Raw genomic sequence first — 20,070 nt, 5'->3', positions numbered from 1 at the left:
TACAGCTTGCCCCGCTGGGAGCCCTGCTGCAGTCTCTAGTTCTGTTCATTCTCTCCCTCTCTGCTCTCTAGCTAACTTTCCGCAGTGCTGAGCTGTTCTGTCTGTGCCATCCAGTAGAGTAGCTACTAGCCACATGTGGCTGTTGAGCACTTAAACTGGGGAAATTATTTTCAACTTTGTTAAATAATTAAATTTATATAGCCACATCTGGCCAGTGGCTCATATGGGACAGCGCAGCCCTGAAGAATATTTGATACCCCAGTTTTTTCTTAAGTGTTTTAAAGTTTGTGTGTTTGCTTTATGTTGTTTTTTTGTTTTGTTTTTTTAATATACTTTTATTAATTTCTGAGAGGAAGGGAGAAGGAGAGAGAGAAACATCAGCAATGAGAGAGAATCATTGATTGGCTGCCTCCTGAACACCTCACACTGGGGATCAATCCAGCAACGTGGGCATGTGCCCTGACCAGGAATCAAACTGTGACCTCCTGGTTCATAAGTCGAGACTCAACAACTGAGTCAAGACATCCAGGCTAAATGCTCTCACTCTTAAAACTTTCACCATAGAAGCAAATCCTTTATGAGACAGGATCCTCAAGGGTATGCTACCAAAATTGACAGTTCATCCTCAAGGCAGTCCCAGATGTTGGAATCCAGAGACTGTTGCGTGCGTGCATGCATGCATGTTTATATTGCAGGTAATTTCTTTACATCCAGTATTCTAGGATTCAGGAACCAAATCTATGTTGGCCTGGTCCTAACTTTTAAAAATACACTCGCTGAAACCAGTTTGGCTCAGTGGATAGAGCATCGGCCTGCAGACTGAAGGGTCCCAGGTTTGATTCCGGTCAAGGGCATGTACCTTGGTTGTGGGCACACCCCGGTAGGGGGTGTACAGAAGACAGATGATAGATGTTTCTCTCTCATCGATGTTTCTAGCTCTCTGTCCCTCTCCTTTCCTCTCTGTAAAAAAATCAATAAAATATATTTTAAGAAATTAGATAAAATAAAAATACACTGTCATATGGAACATTCCATTTATTTCTTGTCCAGTTCATTTCCCCACTCTGGACACTGTCCACTCCACGTTTCAGCTGAGAGCCTGCCCTGAGCACTGCACAGCGATCGGGTGTGCACAGCTTTGGCTTTGTACCAGAGTGAGGATGCCTCGCTCGGCTCCCATTTCTTTTTGCTGGTGCAGGTGCGGGCTGAAGCAGCACACGGCCCTGACACTCAGCACACTGCCCGTGTGTCTGCTGTTGGAGGTCTGACATGGAAGGGTGAACTCTTCTATTGCAGCTGGACCAGCCATCCCTTCCGTGGTGGCATATCCGAAAAGAAGCCAGACCAGCACTGCCGATGGGGACCTCAAAGCAGACGGCGCTCCCTCCAGGAGGGCAGGCGGCAGTGCGGGCGGAGGCAAGGGCATGGCTCCAGCCAGTCCCATGCTTGGGAATGCGAGCAATCCCAACAAGGCGGACATTCCTGAACGCAAGACCGGCTCCACTGTCCCCAGCGTAAGTGCTGCTGACTAGCGCCCCGGGGATGGCGGGTAAATGCCCTCGCTGGGTGAGCAGCAGACCCTCTGTCACAGCTCTTTCTGGTTATCCCGTAAACGTGAGGGTGTGAGGCTGTCAGAGGTGAGAAGTGGGAAGTCTCCTAGTCTCACAGGAGAGGAAACCGAATGCTGGCCGAGCAGACGGGATCTCACAGTGCACTGGGCTCGGACTGCCTGTGGGCCAGGGTGGGGTGCACTGCATTTTCAGAGTTCATTCCCATAAAGAACTTGGACTGCTTCCTTACCATGTGCGAGTGCCTGTACTAGGGGCTTTCTCACGTGTCAGCTAAATTTTAAAGCGAAGAAAAGCCAGGTAATGGCCTAAAATTACTCTGCAGACCTAAATCTACCTCCCAGTCGCTGCCCTTAATAAAATCTCACCAGTGAGCAAGTAGTATTTATTAAGTATAATGGAATCTACTCAGCGTCAGAAACGTCCCTGTCAGTTCTCATGTGTCTGTCTGACCCAGCGTAGGGATTACCTTTAGACTCTGAGGGAATTTCAGGGAGAAGTCAGCGAGAATGAACAGTGCTAAGGGTGTTCTGTGGCCACGCTCTTCTCTACAAACTGAACCGTGACAGCCCTCCTCCCCCTGAGAGCCCTGCAGGGAGGCAGGGGGGCCTGCTGCTCCCCGGGGTCTGCCTCCCGGGGTAGGAGGCCCTTAAAGGAGCCCCGAGGGTTCTGTGTGCCGTCCTCTGGTCTTAGGCTTCATCCCAGCAAACCCTGTCGCCATAACATCGCTGTCACTTTGGCCCTGCCGTTTAAATTCGGCCAGAGGAAAGACGCCATGTCCCTGTCACCCTGCCCGACTGCACACCGCCATTTGGGGATAGGTCCAAGCACTGTCCGTCACCTGCACTGATTTCCATTAGTCTGTGCAGTTTGCTGTGCATGGTCTGCGCGGCTGTATTAAAGGTGCCTATTTTTTTCTTTTTTTCTTTTTTTTGTCTTTTAAGAGCTTCTTTTTTTCCCCTTTTTAACCCTCACCTGAGGATGGGTTTTTAATTGACCTTTAGAGAGAGAGCAAGGAGAGAGAGAGAGAGAGAGAGAGAGAGAGAGAGAGAGAGAGAGAAACCGGTGTGAGAGAGAAACAGGACCAGTTGATTCCTATACATGCTCCAGCTGGGAATCAAACCTACAACCTGAGTGTGTGCCCTGACGGGTAATCGAACCACCAACCTTTTGGTGCACCAGACGACGCTCCAGCCGACTGAGCCACCTGGCCAGTGTTTATCTTTGTTCAAAATTTGTCTTCTCTGATGAAATTTCTTAGATATAACTTTAATTCTTTGCTTTTTTATTTTGGAAGTAGTAGCTTTAAAAAAAGGATGTGAAATTAAGGTGCCATCATTAACCATTTTAAAATGTCGGGTTCCGTGTCATCTGGACGTTCACAGTGTGGTACAGCCTCCACCGCTCTCCTCCCAAGACTTCCCTCACAGCAGGGCAGCCGCTTGCAGCGCCCTTCACTCTCCTCTCGCCCCTGCCCCTGCCCCGCCACTTGCTCTGCCGTGGAGTGGCCTGTTCAGGACATTTCCTGTAATTGGACCCCGACCATATGCATCCTCTGGGCCTGGCTTCTCTCGCTTGGCATCACGTTTTCAGAGTTCAGGCTCATGGCCCAGCTGTTTCCACGGCGGCTGCGCATTTTGCATCCCGTCATAGATGAGCACTCCTGCTTCTCCACAGGCTTGCCAACACCTCGTTCCATTTTTTCCGGCTGTCCTGATGGGTGTGAGTCTTTGCAGTTTTTTTTTTTTTTGGTTTTTTTGTGTGTGTTTTTTGAGTCTTTGCAGCTTTGATTTACATTTCCTTAGTGACCAGTGTGTATGCTGTTGGGCATTTATTTGCATGCCTTCTTTGGAGCAATGCTATCCAAGTCCTTTGCCCATTTCTAAGTTGGTTGAGTTTAAGAGTTCTGGAAATCGAACTCACAACCTTTTGGTGTGCAGGACATCGCTCCCACCAACCGAGTACCCAGCCAAGGCTAGTTTTATTGTTTTAACTCTATATTTACATCTTAACTTTTATTTGTACACTTACATTTATAGTACTTTTTAATTTTTATTTTGAAATGATTAGCTTTTAAAACAGTGGATCTCTATCTTGCTCTTTAGTAATCCGTGAGTTATTGCTAACGGGTTCCGGCAGCCAGCTTTTCACAGTCTGCCTCCTTGCCTCTCCCTCCTTCTGCCAGGAGTGGGGTGCTGCCTTCTCTCCGGGCCGATCTTTTTGCCGGTGCTGCTGACATTTCTGTGTAGATTTCGTTAAAGACTGGGATTCATGTTTATGAAGGAGAGGTGTGTTTTCTTGCTCAGTGTACTGTGCTTAATCATTAAATAGTTCAAGACAAAAATGCCTCCCCCCTTTTTTTAATAGAGTAACACAGCGTCTGGCGGAATGACACGGCGAAATACTTACGTTTGCAGTGAAAGAACTACAGCTGACAGACATTCAGTGATTCAGAATGGCAAAGAAAACAGGTAGGAAATTTTACCTGTTTGCAAGAAGTTTGTTTTATAATCAGAATTCAAATAATAATGGGAAGTATTCTCTAGCAGTAAGTTAGGTTTGGATGTGAATTTTTAGCAAGATACTGGAATTCCAAATTCCTCTCACTGTCTAGAACTTATCCTCCCGGCCAACTGTACGTGATAACTAAAAGGGTTAAATTAAACCAGGAGCTTTTCCAGAGGGGATAGGTGGTAACTGTGGTCTGATTGTGGAATAGGGAAATCAAGGTTACTTTGTGCACATGAGGAACTTGATCAAGGCTGAAAGGGGGAGAGATAAGGAACCATGCTTTGAAGGATGTGGATCACAAGGTCGGGACAGGAAGGGTGGGGGTCCTTCAGTTTGCCAAAGGGGCCGGGGGACCAGTATTTCCAGGCTCGCAGAGTGATGGGAGTGTGCGGTCTTCTGAGTGACTGATCTGGTGGAGAGGCGAGCATCCGTAGCACCAGCATGATTTAAAATACTGACAGTAACCTGTCAGTGAGGAGAGGGGTCTGCCGTTTTCTAGGGAAAGTGAGAGGAATTGGGTCCAGAGACCTTGGGGGAGAGAAGAGAGAGAAGATGGGATGGTAGAACACTGTCTCCCGGGCTGGGTGGATTTACTTTTTTGGAAGAGTGGTGTATAAACTAAATCCAGTGTGGTGAGCAGGTAAGGTTTTGGATAGAGATCTAGAAAATTATCCACATCATCTGTCATTGACCTCTGACCTCTTCTCTTGAACACTGTTTGGTCATGTCGCATGCCCACGTCCAGCATCAAAATTGGTCGTCTTTTCTTCTGCCGTCTACTTTCTGAAGTGGTACTGTAAGCTTTGTTTCCTTTAGGGCTCAATGGTCACATGAAATGTTTGACCACTAACTTCTGTGACAGCCTAAGCAAAGGTTCCCCTTCCTTCCTTCATCCTTAAGACCAGAATGTAGTGTTTATCACTCCTTCTTCCATAGACCACTTAAATTTTATATGAAGGCAAAAGCTTATGTAAGGTTATGTGATTATTCATTGAATTTTTTTTCTTTTTTTCTTTTTTTTTTTTCCATCCTCATCTGAGGATATTATTTCTATAGCTTTTTTGAGAGAGTGAAAGGGAGGAAAGGCAGTGGCGGTGGGCGGGGGTGGGGGGGTTGGGGGGTTGGGAGAGAGGGAGATGCAGAGAGACAGAGAGAGAGAGGAGAGAAAGGAGAAAGAGAAAGAAACATCACTGTGAGAGAGACATTGATTGGTTGCTTCCCAACTGCACCCTGATTGGGGCAGGGAATGGAGCCTGCAACAAGTGAGGTCCATACCCCTGGCTGGGGATCAAACCTGCCACCCTTTGGTCTGAGGGCCAGTGCTTTAACCATTGAGCCAAACATCCCAGGGCAATTATTCATTGAATTTCTAGAAATATTTACACTCACTATTCTCTTTTCTGGTTCCTAGGTCTGTGCTTGTTTTAACATTGCCTCTTACGATTAAAAACTATTAATAACTTGTACAGCAACTGGGCTAGATAGCTTGTAAATGCTAGTTGATATATTTTTAATAGTAGTCTGTGCTGATAAATTTTATTAGTTATATTCTCAAATCTATAAATTTCTCCTAGTTCAAAGTGATTTAATAGAGATATCAATAGATGACTTAGACAGAAGTTTCTCATGTTAGGGATTTTAGTCTGTAGAACTACGAAAAGTGGTTTCCTGGCCCTTCTTCCTCTTCTCATGAGTTCTCAATTGAGCTGTTTATCAGTTTCATTTTGAACTTTAGAATGTACAGTTGTCTGAGGTACAGTCAGGCTTTTATATATATATATATATATATATATATATATATATATATTTTCATTGACTTCAGAGAGGAAGAGAGAGAAACGTCAGTGATGAGAGAGAATCATTAACCGGCTACCTCCTGCACGCCCCCTACTGGGGATTAAGCCTGCAACCTGGGCGTGTGCCCTTCCCAGGAATCACCTTCTTCCTTCATACGTTGACCCTCAACCATTGAGCTATACTGGCCCGGGCAGTCAGACTATTTAAGAGGCTGTTAAGGTCAAGATCTATTTCTTCCCCCCACTCCCCCCACACACACACTTTATGTTTGTGCACATGTTCTGCAACTTCCTCTTTTCCACATGGTTCAGTTCACTTTGGAGTCACTGCCTATCTGTTCTGCCTGCAGGTGCCCTCCTCAGTGGGGCTGACTCCATATCCTGATTGGGCCTCATTGCTTCTGGTAACATCGGTCATTGCAACACTTTGCTTCTAAAAGTGTTGTCTTTATGTTTCACCAAGCGGAGTGTCAGCGCCAAACCACACAAGACAGGGCCCATAATTTTAGAATAATGTCTGGATGTTCTTTTCCTTGACAAAACCCTGCTGAGCTGCAGAGCACCTGGCCATGCTACTTTCTGAAAGGACCTAAGTTCTGTTTTCAGCCTTGAATATATTGGACTTATTCTTACACATGTGAATGTCTATACAGAATTCCAACATGAGAGTGATCATGGCTGATGAACCCTCTGTGGGAGATTAGACCAAAGGCTGTCCACATGGCTCTGACAAGCTCTTCTGCTCTCCTCAGCACTCCGTGGTGAGCACGGGATGCTCCGGGCTTAAAGCCTCACCAAGCAATACCATTTATTTTAATATAGTTTCTTCATTTTAAAGTTAATTTTTTTAAATATATTTTATTGATTTTTTTTTTTTTTTTTACCGAGAGGAAGGGAGAGAGATAGAGAGCTAGAAACATCGATGAGAGAGAAACATCGATCAGCTGCCCCCTGCACACCCACTGGGGATGTGCCCGCAACCCAGGTACATGCCCTTGACCGGAATCGAACCTGGGACCTTTCAGTCCGCAGGCCGACGCTCTATCCACTGAGCCAAACCGGTTTCGGCTAAAGTTAACTTTATTCATTGATTTTAGTAGTGCAGTCTTTCTGTCTTATCAGCTTTACCGTGTGAAAAGTAATGCCAGTCCTTGGTGTGCAGTGGAGCAAAGGTATAGAGTACATCTTGGTTTTGGCATGAGCCCCATGAGGAATCTTCTAAGAAAGTAGTGGTGCTGACGTCAGACTGCTTTCACTCTAACCCCATTGTGGTTATTCCACCTTCACATGTCAGTCTCAGAATGACCCATCCAGCATGGACTAGCCGTCAGGGTAACCCGGCCCATCCAGCATGGACCAGCCGTCAGGGTAACCCGGGCCATCCAGCATGGACCAGCCGTCAGGGTAACCCGGGCCATCCAGCATGGACTAGCCGTCAGGGTAACCCGGGCCATCCAGCATGGACTAGCCGTCAGGGTAACCCGGGCCATCCAGCATGGACTAGCCTCAGGGTAACCCGGGCCATCCAGCATGGACTAGCCGTCAGGGTAACCCGGGCGTGAGGAGGTGGTGTCACACCTCCATGTGTCGTCATCCTGTGAGCGCCCTGTAAGTTGAGTGTGGGCCTTTAGCCTCTTAGCACAGACACTGACTCAGCACTCAGCAAATGCCAGCTTTTGTTACTGATCATAAGTGTTCATCGGTACGTGGAGGGATTTTCTTATTTACACTGACCGTAATCTCTCACTGAGTGATGTTGCTACCAGCCCACAGAATGTGGGCGCCGTCTGCTTTTCATGTACCTTTGGGTAGCTCCAGGACACTGTTGAAAATGCTATCATTTGAGAACCCCCATGAATTAGTGGGGTGGCATTCATTATAATATAACGGAACCTTTCCCAAGAAGCTGTAGGTATTTGATATCACAGGTAGACTTTACAGTTGGGAAATCACTCTAGACTTAACCCACCTGTGCATCTGTCTGCTGTCTCCTCCCACCACAGGCTTTGTGCCGGGGCAGGGCTTCCCCAGGCCCGTCCTGGGACACCCCTGGGGTCTTGTTTTATTAAAACTGACTTCTCCACTTTAGGTAAAAGGAATATTGTGACTGTAAATTGTCGTGTGCCGTGTTTGCAAAAATACAGGATTCGGTGAACAAAAGTGTAAGATCTGTGTGTTTGCTGATCTCGCAGCGCTGGTCCTGACCAGAGAACTCCAGTCGCGTCCACACACAGCATTAGCAGCGCGGCCACCCCGGACCGCGTCCGCTTCCCCAGGGGCACTGCCAGCCGCAGCACTTTCCACGGCCAGCCCCGCGAGCGGCGGACTGCCACCTACAACGGCCCGCCCGCCTCGCCCAGCCTGTCCCACGAAGCCACGCCGCTGTCACAGGCCCGCAGCCGAGGCTCCGCAAATCTGTTCAGTAAACTAACCTCAAAGCTCACAAGGAGGTAAGTGCCAGGTGGACTGGTTTGCTGCAAAACGAGACATGTCTTCTGTGTGTGTGTGTGTGTGTAAAGCCAGCCTGTGTGTAAAGCCTGTCTTCAGCTCGTGTTTTCTGGCTTCTTCCTTTCACTGGCCTTGGAAAGCTTTCAGAGGAGATCCCAGGAAACGCTGCCCAGCACTTGGGAGGTCGCGGCTCCTTTCTGTTCTTGCATCATACTTTTTAAAGAATACCTTTTCATTGATTTCAGAGAGAGTGAGGGAGAGGGAGAGAGAGAAACATCAGTGAAGCGAGTGAATCATCGATCGCCTGTTCCTGCACATCCCATACTGGGGATCCGAGCCCGCAACCTGGGGATCAAACTGACCTCCTGGTTCATAGGTCAATGCTCAGCCAACCGGCCCGGCTGCATGACACATTGTCCAGGGCTGGCACTCCGCGTGGTCACAGGAGGACACCGTTCCTCCTTTCCCCCGGCTGTCACCGGGAGCACTGAGAGTCCATCCTGCAGCCGTCGGACTCAATGAGAGAGCCTGACGTGGTGCAGCTGTGCGGGTAAACCTCTGGGTGTGTCAGAGGGAAACTACCTGGCCGTGTGTCAGGAGGCTGTCGTTCCGGGCCTTGGCACGTCTGAGGACCCCTTGAGGTTTTGTAACTTACCTCCTCAGCTAGCTGTAGAGGCTGCAGGCGCCTGGACACGGGCTGCTGCTGGAGGAAAAGGGAAAGATGCTCCTTTGTATCACAAGCAAATAGGCGAAGGCCCTTTAGCCGGGGCTCCCAGGCCTGAGCCCTGCGCGTCCCGATGCTGCCGTGCCCTCGTGTGAGCGGGTCCTGAGGCTCACCGCGTCAGACCCTCCTGCTGGTCTGGCTGCTCAGACAGCAGCGTCTTCCCAGGCGCCTCCCGGGCCTCTCCCTCCGGCCTGTTAGCGTGCTGCTCAGTTTTCACGGGGCCTTTGTGTTTAAGCTGTAAACTAAATACCACTTTTAAGTCTCCAGAGTTTTTATTTTAGATCAGTCATCTAAGTTAGACGGCTCACTCAAACTGTTTCCCCAGATATGTTAGTGATGAGCACCAGAGAGGGGGCCTCCGGCATCAGGAGCACCGACTCAGAGCAGCCAGGTGCTCGCCGGTCTCACTCTCTCCCGGCCCCTTTGCCGAGACGCGTGCTCCGGGCCGGGCAGGGCAGAAGGTCTAAAGGGTCTTGCCAGGACTCCAGTCCAGTCCAGGGCGAGTTTTTTGACCCCCCAGCATAATGCACTCCTCCCTTTCAGCGTCACCCCAGGCCTCCCTGTGCCCGCCTCCTCTGGGACTGGGCTGGAATGGAATCTGCCCTGAAAGACGGGTGGGAGGAGCCAGTGTCATTCCCTGGCTGTTTCCCCCAGGCCCTGCTGCCGGCTGGACAGCCTGGGTTGCCCTGTGAGCACAGAAGGAGGGGCAGCGGTCGGCCTGCCTAAGCACTAGTCATTAGCAGTCCGGTCGCAGCCCTACACTTCAAGGATTGAAATCCTTGAATTTATTTAATTGTCTCCTCTGTGCTTTTTATTTATTTATTTATTTATTTATTTATTTTTATTTTTGAAAAAAAATTTTTTTAATATATTTTATTGATTTTGTTACAGAGAGGAAGGAAGAGAGATAAGAGCTAGAAACATCGATGAGAGAGAGACATCGACCAGCTGCCTCTTGCACATCCCCTTACCGGGGATGTGCCCGCAACCAACGTACATGCCACTGACCGGAATCGAGCCTGGGACCTTTCAGTCCGCAGACCAACACTCTACCCCTGAGCTAAACCGGTTTCGGCTCCTCTGTGCTTTTTTAAAAAATCATCTTAAGCCCCGCTGGCGTGGCGCAGTGGGGTTTTGGGGAGAGGGGGTGTAGGAGGCAGCCAATTGATGATTCTCTCTCATTATGAATGTTTTTATCTCCCTCTTCCTTCCTCTCTGAAATCAATAAAAATATAATTTTAAAAATAGAAATCATCTTAATACATGTGCTATCATTGATAAAAGGAGTCATTTTGGACTGCTTGCTGAGCACTAAGATAAGTAGATGTCTGTAGAATTTCAGGTGTAGCTATCCCCACTTTACACACACACACAGTCTCCACCATCTGCCCCGTGAAGTAGGTAGCACTCGGTTGTATGGAAGAACCCAGAGGTGTGGGTGAGAGAGATGGACACAGGCTACGATCCCACAGCCAAGCAGTCCTGAGCCCGTCGCTCTGCCCGAAAAGGCCTGAAGGCACTGCACTGTGCTCCCCGAGGGGCGGCGCTCTGAGGGCTGTGGTTGGCAGGAGGCCTTTCCCTCACTTCTAGCTGCGTTGTTTCAGGCATCTGAATCTGATTCGAGCTTGGAGGCTGAGGTTTCTTGTTTAAAAATTCTAGGGGGTCATCTTGTTTTACAGCGCCATCCCCTCGTTTGCAAATGTGCAGGCTGAGGTGTGAGTCTCCCTGGTGCTCCGGCAGATGTAGTCAGTTTATTCCTAAAGACAGTCAGTCCTTCTGCCGTAGTCTGCTCCGTGTCTGGCCCTCCCCTGACAGCCGCAACACTGCAGTCAGGTGCCTGACAGGCTCCGGTTGGCACTTCGAATCCGCACAGGAGACCTGCCCTGGTGCGGTGGGCAGAGAGCAGGCACCAGGAACCTACACCCTGTGCCCCAATAATCTGTAGTGTGGGTGGCTGCCCCAATGCCCTGTAGTGTGGGTTAGCTGCGGGCCCTGCCACCTCTCAGGCCTGTGCCCAAAAGCAGTCCTAGGTCTGTGACCGATAATCTTGACTTTCCTCAGGTAGAAGACTCAGGAATGAAAACATATTTTAAAGACTTTTAATCAGTTTTCAGTTCAAACTGTTGAATAACACTGCCTTTAGGTAGTATTTTATTACTTAGAAAATTTTTTCTTTTTTTTTTCTTTTTAATATATTTTATTGATTTTTTTACAGAGAGGAAGAGAGAGGGATAGAGAGTTAGAAACATCGATGAAAGAGAATCATCGATCAGCTGCCTCTTGCACACCCCCTGGGGATGTGACCCCAACCAAGGTACATGCCCCTGACCGGAATCGAACCTGGGGCCTTTCAGTCCGCAGGCACTCTATCCACTGAGCCAAACTGGTTTCGGCCTACAAAATCTTTTCAACGCAGGATCTTCTCTACTTGCTGTGTACCACTTTTAATCTGATTATGCAGTGCTTGGTGGTAGTACCTGCAGTAGTTAGATACTTTTAAATGGGTCCATGTCTCGAGCACTGCCAGAATCACCCAGATTAGGAAAGCAAAACAGAACAGGGATTCATTCAGTCAGTCAGCGGCACACACATGCCTCCTGTGCCGCCAGGAGGCTTCCGCAGTCCTTTGACCAGCCGGGCCGCTCCTGCCTAGGAAGGTGAGAGCGGTCAGACCACTGGCCGGCAATGTCACGTCTTTGGTCAGATTCTCTTCTTACAGCCTAAGCATCTTCCTAACATACTTTACAAGCAAAGGCACTTCTTTTAAATGGAGCGCTTTGAGTTTATTACTAAAACATAAAATGACTCCCACTGTTACACTGCCATGCAGTTTCATTTCAATCTGAAACTGAAACGTCTGCTTCGTTTTAAACCCTCATAAGTTACTTTTTCTTAAAAAGTAATTTATAACTGCTGCTAATGTTTAAACTACCTTCCTGAAGTAAGCAATGATTCTCTTAATGGTTAAACATTTTATAATGACATTTTTAATGTTTCTGTATAATAACGTGAAATTTTTGTTTATTACATATTCTGAAGAAAATTGAAAATTGTTGTTTTCTTACTAGTCTAGTGCAAATGACTTAAGTCATTTATTTCAAACAAGATGTTGACTTTATTGTCTTAACATAGAGCCTTGTGAAGAGCCTTAAGTAAATTCATTACAACTAATGTCAGTATCACTGCTGAGTTTTTGCTTACAAGTACAGATTTTTAATTTAATTTAATGTTTATAATTAAAAGATCACATCTTCAATTATCTGTAATAACTTTACTTTTTCAACACATATCACTGTTTCATTGTTTATTAGACAGAGAAGAGCCCTGTTTTATTTGTTGTTTTTTTCTCTTTATAATTGACTGAATTTATATTTCATTTGTACAAGTCATTTTTGTTAATTTTTATTTTTGGCTTAATTTCTTTTAGAAACATGTCATTCAGGTTTATCAAAAGGTAGGATTTATATATATGTATTTTTTTTTCAATCCTCACCCCAAAATGGTTCCTGCAATTAACATCAGGTTTGGCTTTTTAGCCCTTTGTTTTTTGTTTTATTTTTTTTTAACTAAACTTTCTGCTGAGAACTAAATACTTATTTCCTTAAAAGGAAACTGGGAAGAAATAGATTAACTCTTTCAGGCATTTTTAAAGGGACTGTGGCACCCACATAACGAGGCCTACGCATGCTCTGTGCATTTTCTTTCTTGGGTAGAATTATTTAGCATCCAAATAATTCTGTCTTCATACTAATAACACTCAGCATGCTTCTGTTTGAGGAATGAGATGTGCAGTAACATTAGTGTAGATTTCATGGGCAGCCTCAGGCGGGCAGAGGTAAGTTGTGATTGTGTGTGTCGTCATTTTCTATTTCATAGCGGATTGGATTCCAAAAGGCCCTGAAGTGAGAGGGAAATGAGCTCATATTCTGAAACTAGAGACACGTGTAAGACATGGTCTGTTAGGTTCGGGACACTGCATAGCAGAAATGTTGCGATGTTTTCAGAGTTGAGGAGTAAATAGTATTTTATTTAAAGCGCTTTCCACTAACCACTGAAGAAAGCGTATCTGGGGGGGGGAGGGGGGAGGTTGTGTGTGTGTGTGGTTTTTGTTTTGTTTTGTTTTGTTTTTTTAAATTGATTTCAAAGAAGGGAGAGACCGAGAGAAACATCAATAATGAGAGAGAATCATTGATTGGCTGCCTCCTCCATGCCCCACATGGGATTGAGCTGCAACCCCGGCATCTGCCTTGACCAGGAATCCAACTGACCTCCTGGTTCATAGGTCAATGCTCAACCACTGAGCCCGCCCTCCATGCAAGCATGTCTTGTTTTTAAAGCACTGTAGTGAATGCTGTTCCTACCAGGAGACTTTTTTTTAATCCTTACTGGAGGTTGTTTATTAATATTAGAGAGAGGAAGGGGGAGAGAGAAACATCAGTTGTGAGAGAGACACGTCAGTTGGTTGCCTCCTGCGCATAACCCAACCAGTGCTGAGGATCGAGCCTACAACTGAGGTACGTGCCCTTGATCAGACGCAAACCCAGGGCCCTCAGTCCAAGGGCTGACGCTCTGTCTACTGAGCCAAACTGGCCAGGGTGAGATGACTATCTTTTATGCTGACAGCAAAGAGACCAAACATGTGGCTCACTACCTTGCAGTGCACCCGCGAGGCAGAAAGTCTGCCTGGAGGCCGCCTGTCCTGTGCCTCTCGGCTCCCGGGAAGGCTGGCTGCTGTGTCTTACTCAGGGACACGGTGCGCCCTGAGGGCCTGGTTAACGGGGGTCTTTACCAAACACTGGGAGACCACTTCTTCTGAGGGAAACTCCACCTGGGGGTGGCTTTGAGTTGATCTTCCTAGTTTCCAGATTTTTCTTGGAAAGACGATTTTCTACATGAATGTAGAATTCAACGGGTAAACCCGGTTCCCTTTCACGGAAAGCAAGCCCTTTGGGGAGTGGTTTAGAGGCCGGCATGCCTCCGGCACCTGGGAGGAGGGGGCTGAGGGGTCACCATGAGGGGCCTACGCTCACGGTGACTTGGGGGTCTTGGTTTGCTTGGGGGTCATGTGCTGCTGTGTAAGATCTCTTTTCTCTTTCCCACTCTCTGCTTCTGCGTTTGTGCGTTCAGGCTTCCGACCGAATATGAGAGGAACGGGAGATATGAGGGCTCCAGGTGAGGGAAATGACTTTTTAAATATGTTTTATGTTTAAAAAAAAAAAAATGTAGCAGCGGGGCTGCTCTTCCTGCTGTCAGTGTGTTGCTTTGGTGGGTCTGTCTGGCTTCTGTGGTTGGGAAGAGGCAGTGCCACTGCTGCCCCTGCCTTGGGCCTGGGCCAGAGCTGCGCTACACCCCAGGTCCACAGGAGGGCGCCAGCGTGCCGCTGCCTGGGCCCTAACAACAGGAACTTGGGTCTGAGTTTGGGGGGAGCAATGACTCCTAGCATAGATCTCAAAAATGAAAGTGGTGGGTAGAAATTTCACATTAGGTTTTTCAATATGTTTTATTGACTTCAGAGAGGGGGTAGACATCAACTATGAGAGAGAATCGTTGCAGGCTTGATTCCTTCTACCAGGAATCAAGACTGCAACTCGGGCAAGTGTCCTTGACTGGAATTGAACCCAGGACCCTTCATTCCACAGGCTGGCAGCTAACTAGTTAGGGCAAATTAGGTTTTTAGAAGAGTGCTTATGTTTTCAAGTGTTTTGTTTTTATTTTGTAATGTGTTTTTATTGATTTCAGAGCAGAAGGGAGAGAGGGGTAGAAACATCAATGATGAGGGAATCACCAGTTGGCTGCCTCCTGCACACCTCATGCTGGGGATCGGGCCTGCATTCTGAGCATGTGGCCTCCTGGTTCATAGGTCCACCTTTAACCACAGAGCTGTGCCGGCCAGGCGAATGTTGTGCTTTAAAATTTGGTGTAGCTGTCATTGCTCAGATTGGGGCGAAGGAGCCACCAGCGAGGCTCAGAGCTGTCTCTGTCGTAGCCCCTCCCTGAGCCCTTTCAGAGGCGGCCACGTGCTGCATCGGGGCCCGATGGACCACACTGGCTCTCCTGCTGGCCTTCCTAACGCACCCTCTGCGTGTGCCTCTTCTGAACGAGAGCCCGGCCAACCGTGTCCCTGCGGGCCCTTGATCAGACGCAAACCCGTGAGGCACGGGCCTGGAGCAGGCCATAGCTGTCCTGAGCATGTTCCCCTCCATGATAGGAAGTCACAGGACCTGCCTCCCGGTGTGTGACAACCAAGTGGGCACACTGTGCCCAGCCCACCTGTTGGCACTTTTGCTCACGTCTGCCCTGGGCCTCTGCTCGCACATGGAAGTGGTGGTGTGGGACCCGGGGCTCCTTCCCAGGAGGTGGGCACGCCTGGCTCTGGGCCGCTCTGGTCACTGCGGTGCCTTTCCGCTGGCACGCTGCTCCTCGGGGCGGTCTTCCTCCCCTCCCCGCCTGCGGCCGTGCGCTCTGCTGCCTAGTCAGTGCCCGACACAGGTTTGTGAAGGGAAGCTTCCCGTCAGCTTTGGTGGGTGGAGTCCAATGGAATGTCTGCCAGCAGGCCAGCAGCAGGGAACTGTGGGCCCTGCGGCCCCGTGGCCATAGATTAATGTTTACACTGCTGTGCTCAGTGCGCAAGCGTTAGGTTCACACCTTCCCCGAGGCCTGCGTGACACACAGGAGACAGGGCAGTGTGTCCGCAGTGATAACAGGAAGGTAGGAGGAGGCCTGTTCTTGGGGTTCGGGAGAACCTGGCTGTGACATCTAGGGATGCGGGACTTCGGCTTGAATGGAGAGTCCATAGTTTGCAGTCAAACTGGTCACTTTTGCTCAACAACAAATAAGCCTTAACACTTCTTTTTATTGCACTAGCACACATGTGTCAAACACAAGGCCCGCGGGCCAAATCCAGCACGCCAGGCCTTGCAATGTGGCCCGCACCGCGCTGTCATCACTGCACTCCGCTGTCATTTATGACATTGTCAGTTTATGACTGTTCAGTAAACCATTCGGCCCGCGATTTAGGCTGGATTTTAGATTTTGGCCCCTTCTCTGATTGAGTTCGACACCCCTACACTAGCAAGATAATGTCATGGAAGAATTTTTTTAAAAAACAAACAAACGTGAAACTAGGTGTTTAAATTAAAGTAGAAGGAAAAATACAGAGGTAGGTGGAGGGGATTTTGAGAGTGCGTCACACACACACACACACACACTGCTCTCTGCTCAGCCTGAGGGGCTGGTGGCAGGGAAAGCAAGTTAAACTGCTGAGTCTCCCGTTATCCCCAGTCCCTTTGCCAGCAGGGCTGTGAGTGAGCTGAGCGTCACAGGAGCCGAGCAGAGCCCCTGTGAGGGGCTGGGGCTCCTTTCCGCCTGCGCTCGGCCTGGGGCAGAGCTGAGCTTGTGGACACGTGGGCAGCTCTCTCTCTTTCTGCTTTGCCTGGTTTAACTGTTTCCTTAATTCTAGTAAGCACATGACTTAATGTTCTTAGTAAGTACATGACTGGTGAAGGTTTAACAGCCAGGTAGATTTTCTGCATGTGTGGCCTGTGGTTTAGGGGAAGCAAATAGATGAATATTTCTTAGGAAAGAAGCAGATACCACGTGTGAGCCTGTGCAGGAGAACGGCCCGGCTCCCCCGTGCTGGAGAGCTGGCCGTGCACGCGCTAGAATGGAGGGCCGCCGCCCCTCGCAGATAAAAATAAACCTGCCGCTGTGCGTTTCAGTCGCAACGTATCTGCTGAGCAAAGGGACGAAAACAAAGAAGCAAAGCCTCGCTCCCTGCGCTTCACCTGGAGCATGAAAACCACGAGCTCCATGGACCCCGGCGACATGATGCGGGAGATCCGCAAGGTACTGGACGCCAACAACTGCGACTACGAGCAGAGGGAGCGCTTCCTGCTCTTCTGCGTCCACGGCGACGGGCACGCCGAGAGCCTGGTGCAGTGGGAGATGGAGGTGTGCAAGCTGCCGCGGCTGTCTCTGAACGGGGTGCGCTTCAAGCGGATATCGGGGACGTCCATCGCCTTCAAAAACATTGCTTCCAAGATTGCCAACGAGCTAAAGCTGTAGCCGGGACGCTGTGGGAATGTGTAGGTAACCTTAGGCAATAACGTCTGCATCTTCTCAATCATGGTATCAGTGTAAGGACGAGAGCACGCCCGGGAGCGGACCTGGCCTCTTTTCTACGAATGCACTACATTAAAGCTGTGTGACACGTGTGCCCTCTGTCTTCTTTCCATCGCCCCGAAGGTCAGCGTGCGGCCTCCATCCCCACTGCCTCCTGTGGGGCTGCCTCCTGTGGGGGTGCGAGCGGGGCGGCGCCTGCAGAAGCATCTCCTGCCCAGCCGCCCCCGGCAGCCAGGGAGGCCATTGGTGCTACAACTGTTACACTTGCCAAGGAGGGAAATACTGAGCTACTAAGAATTAACCGTAAGACTAGCTGGTAATTAGTACAGGTTTACAGTTCATGCCTGTGGTTTTGTGTTTGTTTGTGTGTTTTCTAGTGCAAAAGGTTTAAATTTATAGTTGTGAACTTTGCTTTGTGTTTTTCTAAGTAGATTCACAAGATAATTAAAAATTCACTTTTTCTCAGTAAAACCTCGCATCGTCTCTCCTGCTGTGTCTCAGACTCAGTGTAAGGCAGTGACTGAGTCTCTGCCTTCCCCAGCAAGCCGAACAGAGCGACCTGTCCTCAGAGGCCCCGCAGGCGCTGAGGGAGAGACGGCCTCCATGGCCTGAGAGCAAGGGGGTCGGAGGGTTGGACATCCCAGGCGTTCTCTGCGAAGTGTGTCACTTGCCTCTCGTTTTTCATGGTTCGTTCCATGAATTCGACTGACAGCCTTCTCCCAGCCCCTCCCGGTCCTGTGAGGCGCCCACTCGCTGTCTGCCGCTCTGCTCTCGCGGGGAGGTTGTCACATTGCGGGTGCTGCTCGGTGCTGGTTTGTTGGTCACAGGAGGAAAGTCTGGACACTCGGTCACAGGCACGTCTGCCCCAGCAGGTCACTGTTCCAGTGTGGGAGGGACACGTCCGTGAGCAGACAGACCTAGTCTCTCAAAGGTGTGCTCTGCAGCATGGCGGTCACAGCGACCAGGACGGACCTGGTGCGGGGTCAGCGCTGTGACAACGGGCCCTGGCTGCCGCAGGCGCTGCGCTCGGTGGGGCTGAGGGGTGGGGTTCAGGGCCTGAGCAGAGGCACCTGCAGAGCCTGCAGCCCCGCGCTGTGTGGGCAGAGGGAAGGGAGATGCTCACACTCCAGCTGGGCCTGGAAGGTCATTGCAAGGGCGTGTCTTACTCTGGGAGCTACCGGGGCTCCCAGGGGCGTGCGCAGCCTCTGGTCTGCAGGGCGCGGTGCAGGGCGCGGTGCTGGCAACTGGGCAGGCTTGCCCTGGCAGCAGGGAGCAGCCAGGCACGGTGGGAGGCGGTGGCGGTGATGAGGCAAGAGATGCTGCCGGTGGGATGGTGGCTCTTCTGGATGTTGTGAAACAAGAGTCAGTGCATTTGCTCGGTGGATGCGGGTGAGGGAGGAGAAGCCGGAGGCGGCGGGAGCAGCAGGAGCAGCAGGAAGAGGCGCTGCTGCCCTGGGTGGGGCAGGTGTGGGAGGCGTGGGCTCTGCGGAGCCTGGAGAGCCTGGGCTCAGAGGGTGGGTGGTGGGTGGCGCTGCTCAGAGCGGGGAGCGCAGTGCCCTAGAGGGGGGGACAGGGTGCGCCCTGAGCCCCGGATGGGGCCTTGTCTTTGCTGCTGAAGTGGGGTGGGTACCCCATGGAGAGACTGGGAGAGGGGGCTCAGCCTGCGGGAAGCTGGGAGGAGGGGGGCAGGTGAGTGCCCTTTGACCTCAGTGTGGAGCGCATCAGTCACCTCACTGGAACCTTCAGACCTTCGCTGGGGAGTCAGTAGCCCCCTTCCTTCTTCTGGGGCCTGTCGCTTCCGTGTCCAGACCTGGCCCTCCCTCGGCAGGCTCTGCCAGCGGCGGGCTCCCGTGCGGCTGCAGGGCTGGCGATGCAGGGCCGCTCAAGCGGGCGGGGGCTGTGTCCTCGCTTCCACCCTGCGGGGCGAGGGCCATGCTGTGCGTGAGGCCTCGGCCAGACCGTTCGCACGTGCCCTGGTGAAGTGGCCGCTCTTGGTGCAGAAGGAAGCCGAGCCGTTGGCGGCTGCTCATTCGTCCTCGCCCTGCACCTGGCACCCCGGTCAGTGAGAAGTGGGCTGCGCCCCGTGGCCGCCACAGGGGCAGGCGGCCGAGGCTGTTACTGGTGGACGGTGGCGTGGTGTTAGTGGCAGCGCGGTGCTCCCTTTGCTGAGGTCAGCCTGAGTCGGCCCTCGCCGGGCCAGGCCCTCATTCTGCACACACTGGAGTCCGTAAGGGGACGTCCTGGAGCACTTGCACATCGTGTAAGCAGCAAAGACAAGGTCGTGTCTCCCTCCTCCCCACCCTGGACCCCGGGCTGCTGCCGTGGTGCCCGAACAGCAGGGCGGCGTCCTGGTCCGGGAGAGGGGGCGACTTTTCGGACGCGCCGGCTCTCAGCGGCTGCCCAGCTCCGGGCCTTCATGCTGCACCTGAGGCGCAGGCAGAGAACGGGGTACCGGGCCCCGTGCCCGGGCGGAGGAGGCAGCGGGTGGGCACAGAGGCCGGTCAGTGGCGCTGTGTCCTGGGCCAGCACACACCTTGGGGGTGAGGAGGGCCTGGGTCCAAGCTTGGAACTTCGCTTTTTGGGGACTTCATTTGGGTTGGAGGTGATTGGTAATTTGCCATGAGGTCTTGGGGGGGCGGCCTGCTCTTGAAGGGCGTGGTGGGACGCACAGGCCTGGCTCACAGGTGTCCTAACTGCCTGGGGGCACCCGCCCTCCCGGTGCCTCCCTGAGGGTGACTGGGCACCCTATAGCAGCAGCAGCTCTGTCAGGCGGCCTTTGGTGCGTCCCTTCGAGGGGCAGCCCCACCCACCTGACTCCGCAGAGCGGGGGCTCAGCAGCACTGCGGCCCTCAGACATACGGCTCCTCAGACAGACAGCTCCTCAGACAGCTCCTCAGACAGA

At 50.8% G+C, this 20,070-nt stretch overlaps 1 protein-coding gene across 8 annotated transcripts in view; it reads left to right on the top strand.

The window, feature by feature from the left end:
- Window positions 1–17,639, top strand: part of MARK3 (microtubule affinity regulating kinase 3) — a 76,974-nt gene extending 59,335 nt beyond the window's left edge. For 4 of the 8 annotated variants that reach the window (XM_084871595.1, XM_084871592.1, XM_084871599.1 and 1 more), the window contains 6 exons: window positions 1,297–1,514; window positions 3,936–4,039; window positions 8,068–8,325; window positions 12,475–12,501; window positions 14,175–14,219; window positions 16,766–17,639. In XM_084871595.1, coding sequence (XP_084727721.1) covers window positions 1,297–1,514; window positions 3,936–4,039; window positions 8,068–8,325; window positions 12,475–12,501; window positions 14,175–14,219; window positions 16,766–17,111 — 998 coding nt within the window. In that variant the 3' untranslated portion in view covers window positions 17,112–17,639. The remainder of the gene's footprint in view (window positions 1–1,296; window positions 1,515–3,935; window positions 4,040–8,067; window positions 8,326–12,474; window positions 12,502–14,174; window positions 14,220–16,765) is intronic. The other 4 variants (XM_084871597.1, XM_084871593.1, XM_084871594.1 and 1 more) reach the window with 3 other exon arrangements.
- The last annotated feature ends 2,431 nt before the right edge of the window (window positions 17,640–20,070 follow it).

Source organism: Pipistrellus hanaki (assembly GCF_964339955.1).
Source record: "Pipistrellus hanaki genome assembly, chromosome: 1".
Lineage (NCBI taxonomy): Eukaryota > Metazoa > Chordata > Mammalia > Chiroptera > Vespertilionidae > Pipistrellus > Pipistrellus hanaki.
This window is presented reverse-complemented; position numbering and strand designations above follow the sequence as displayed.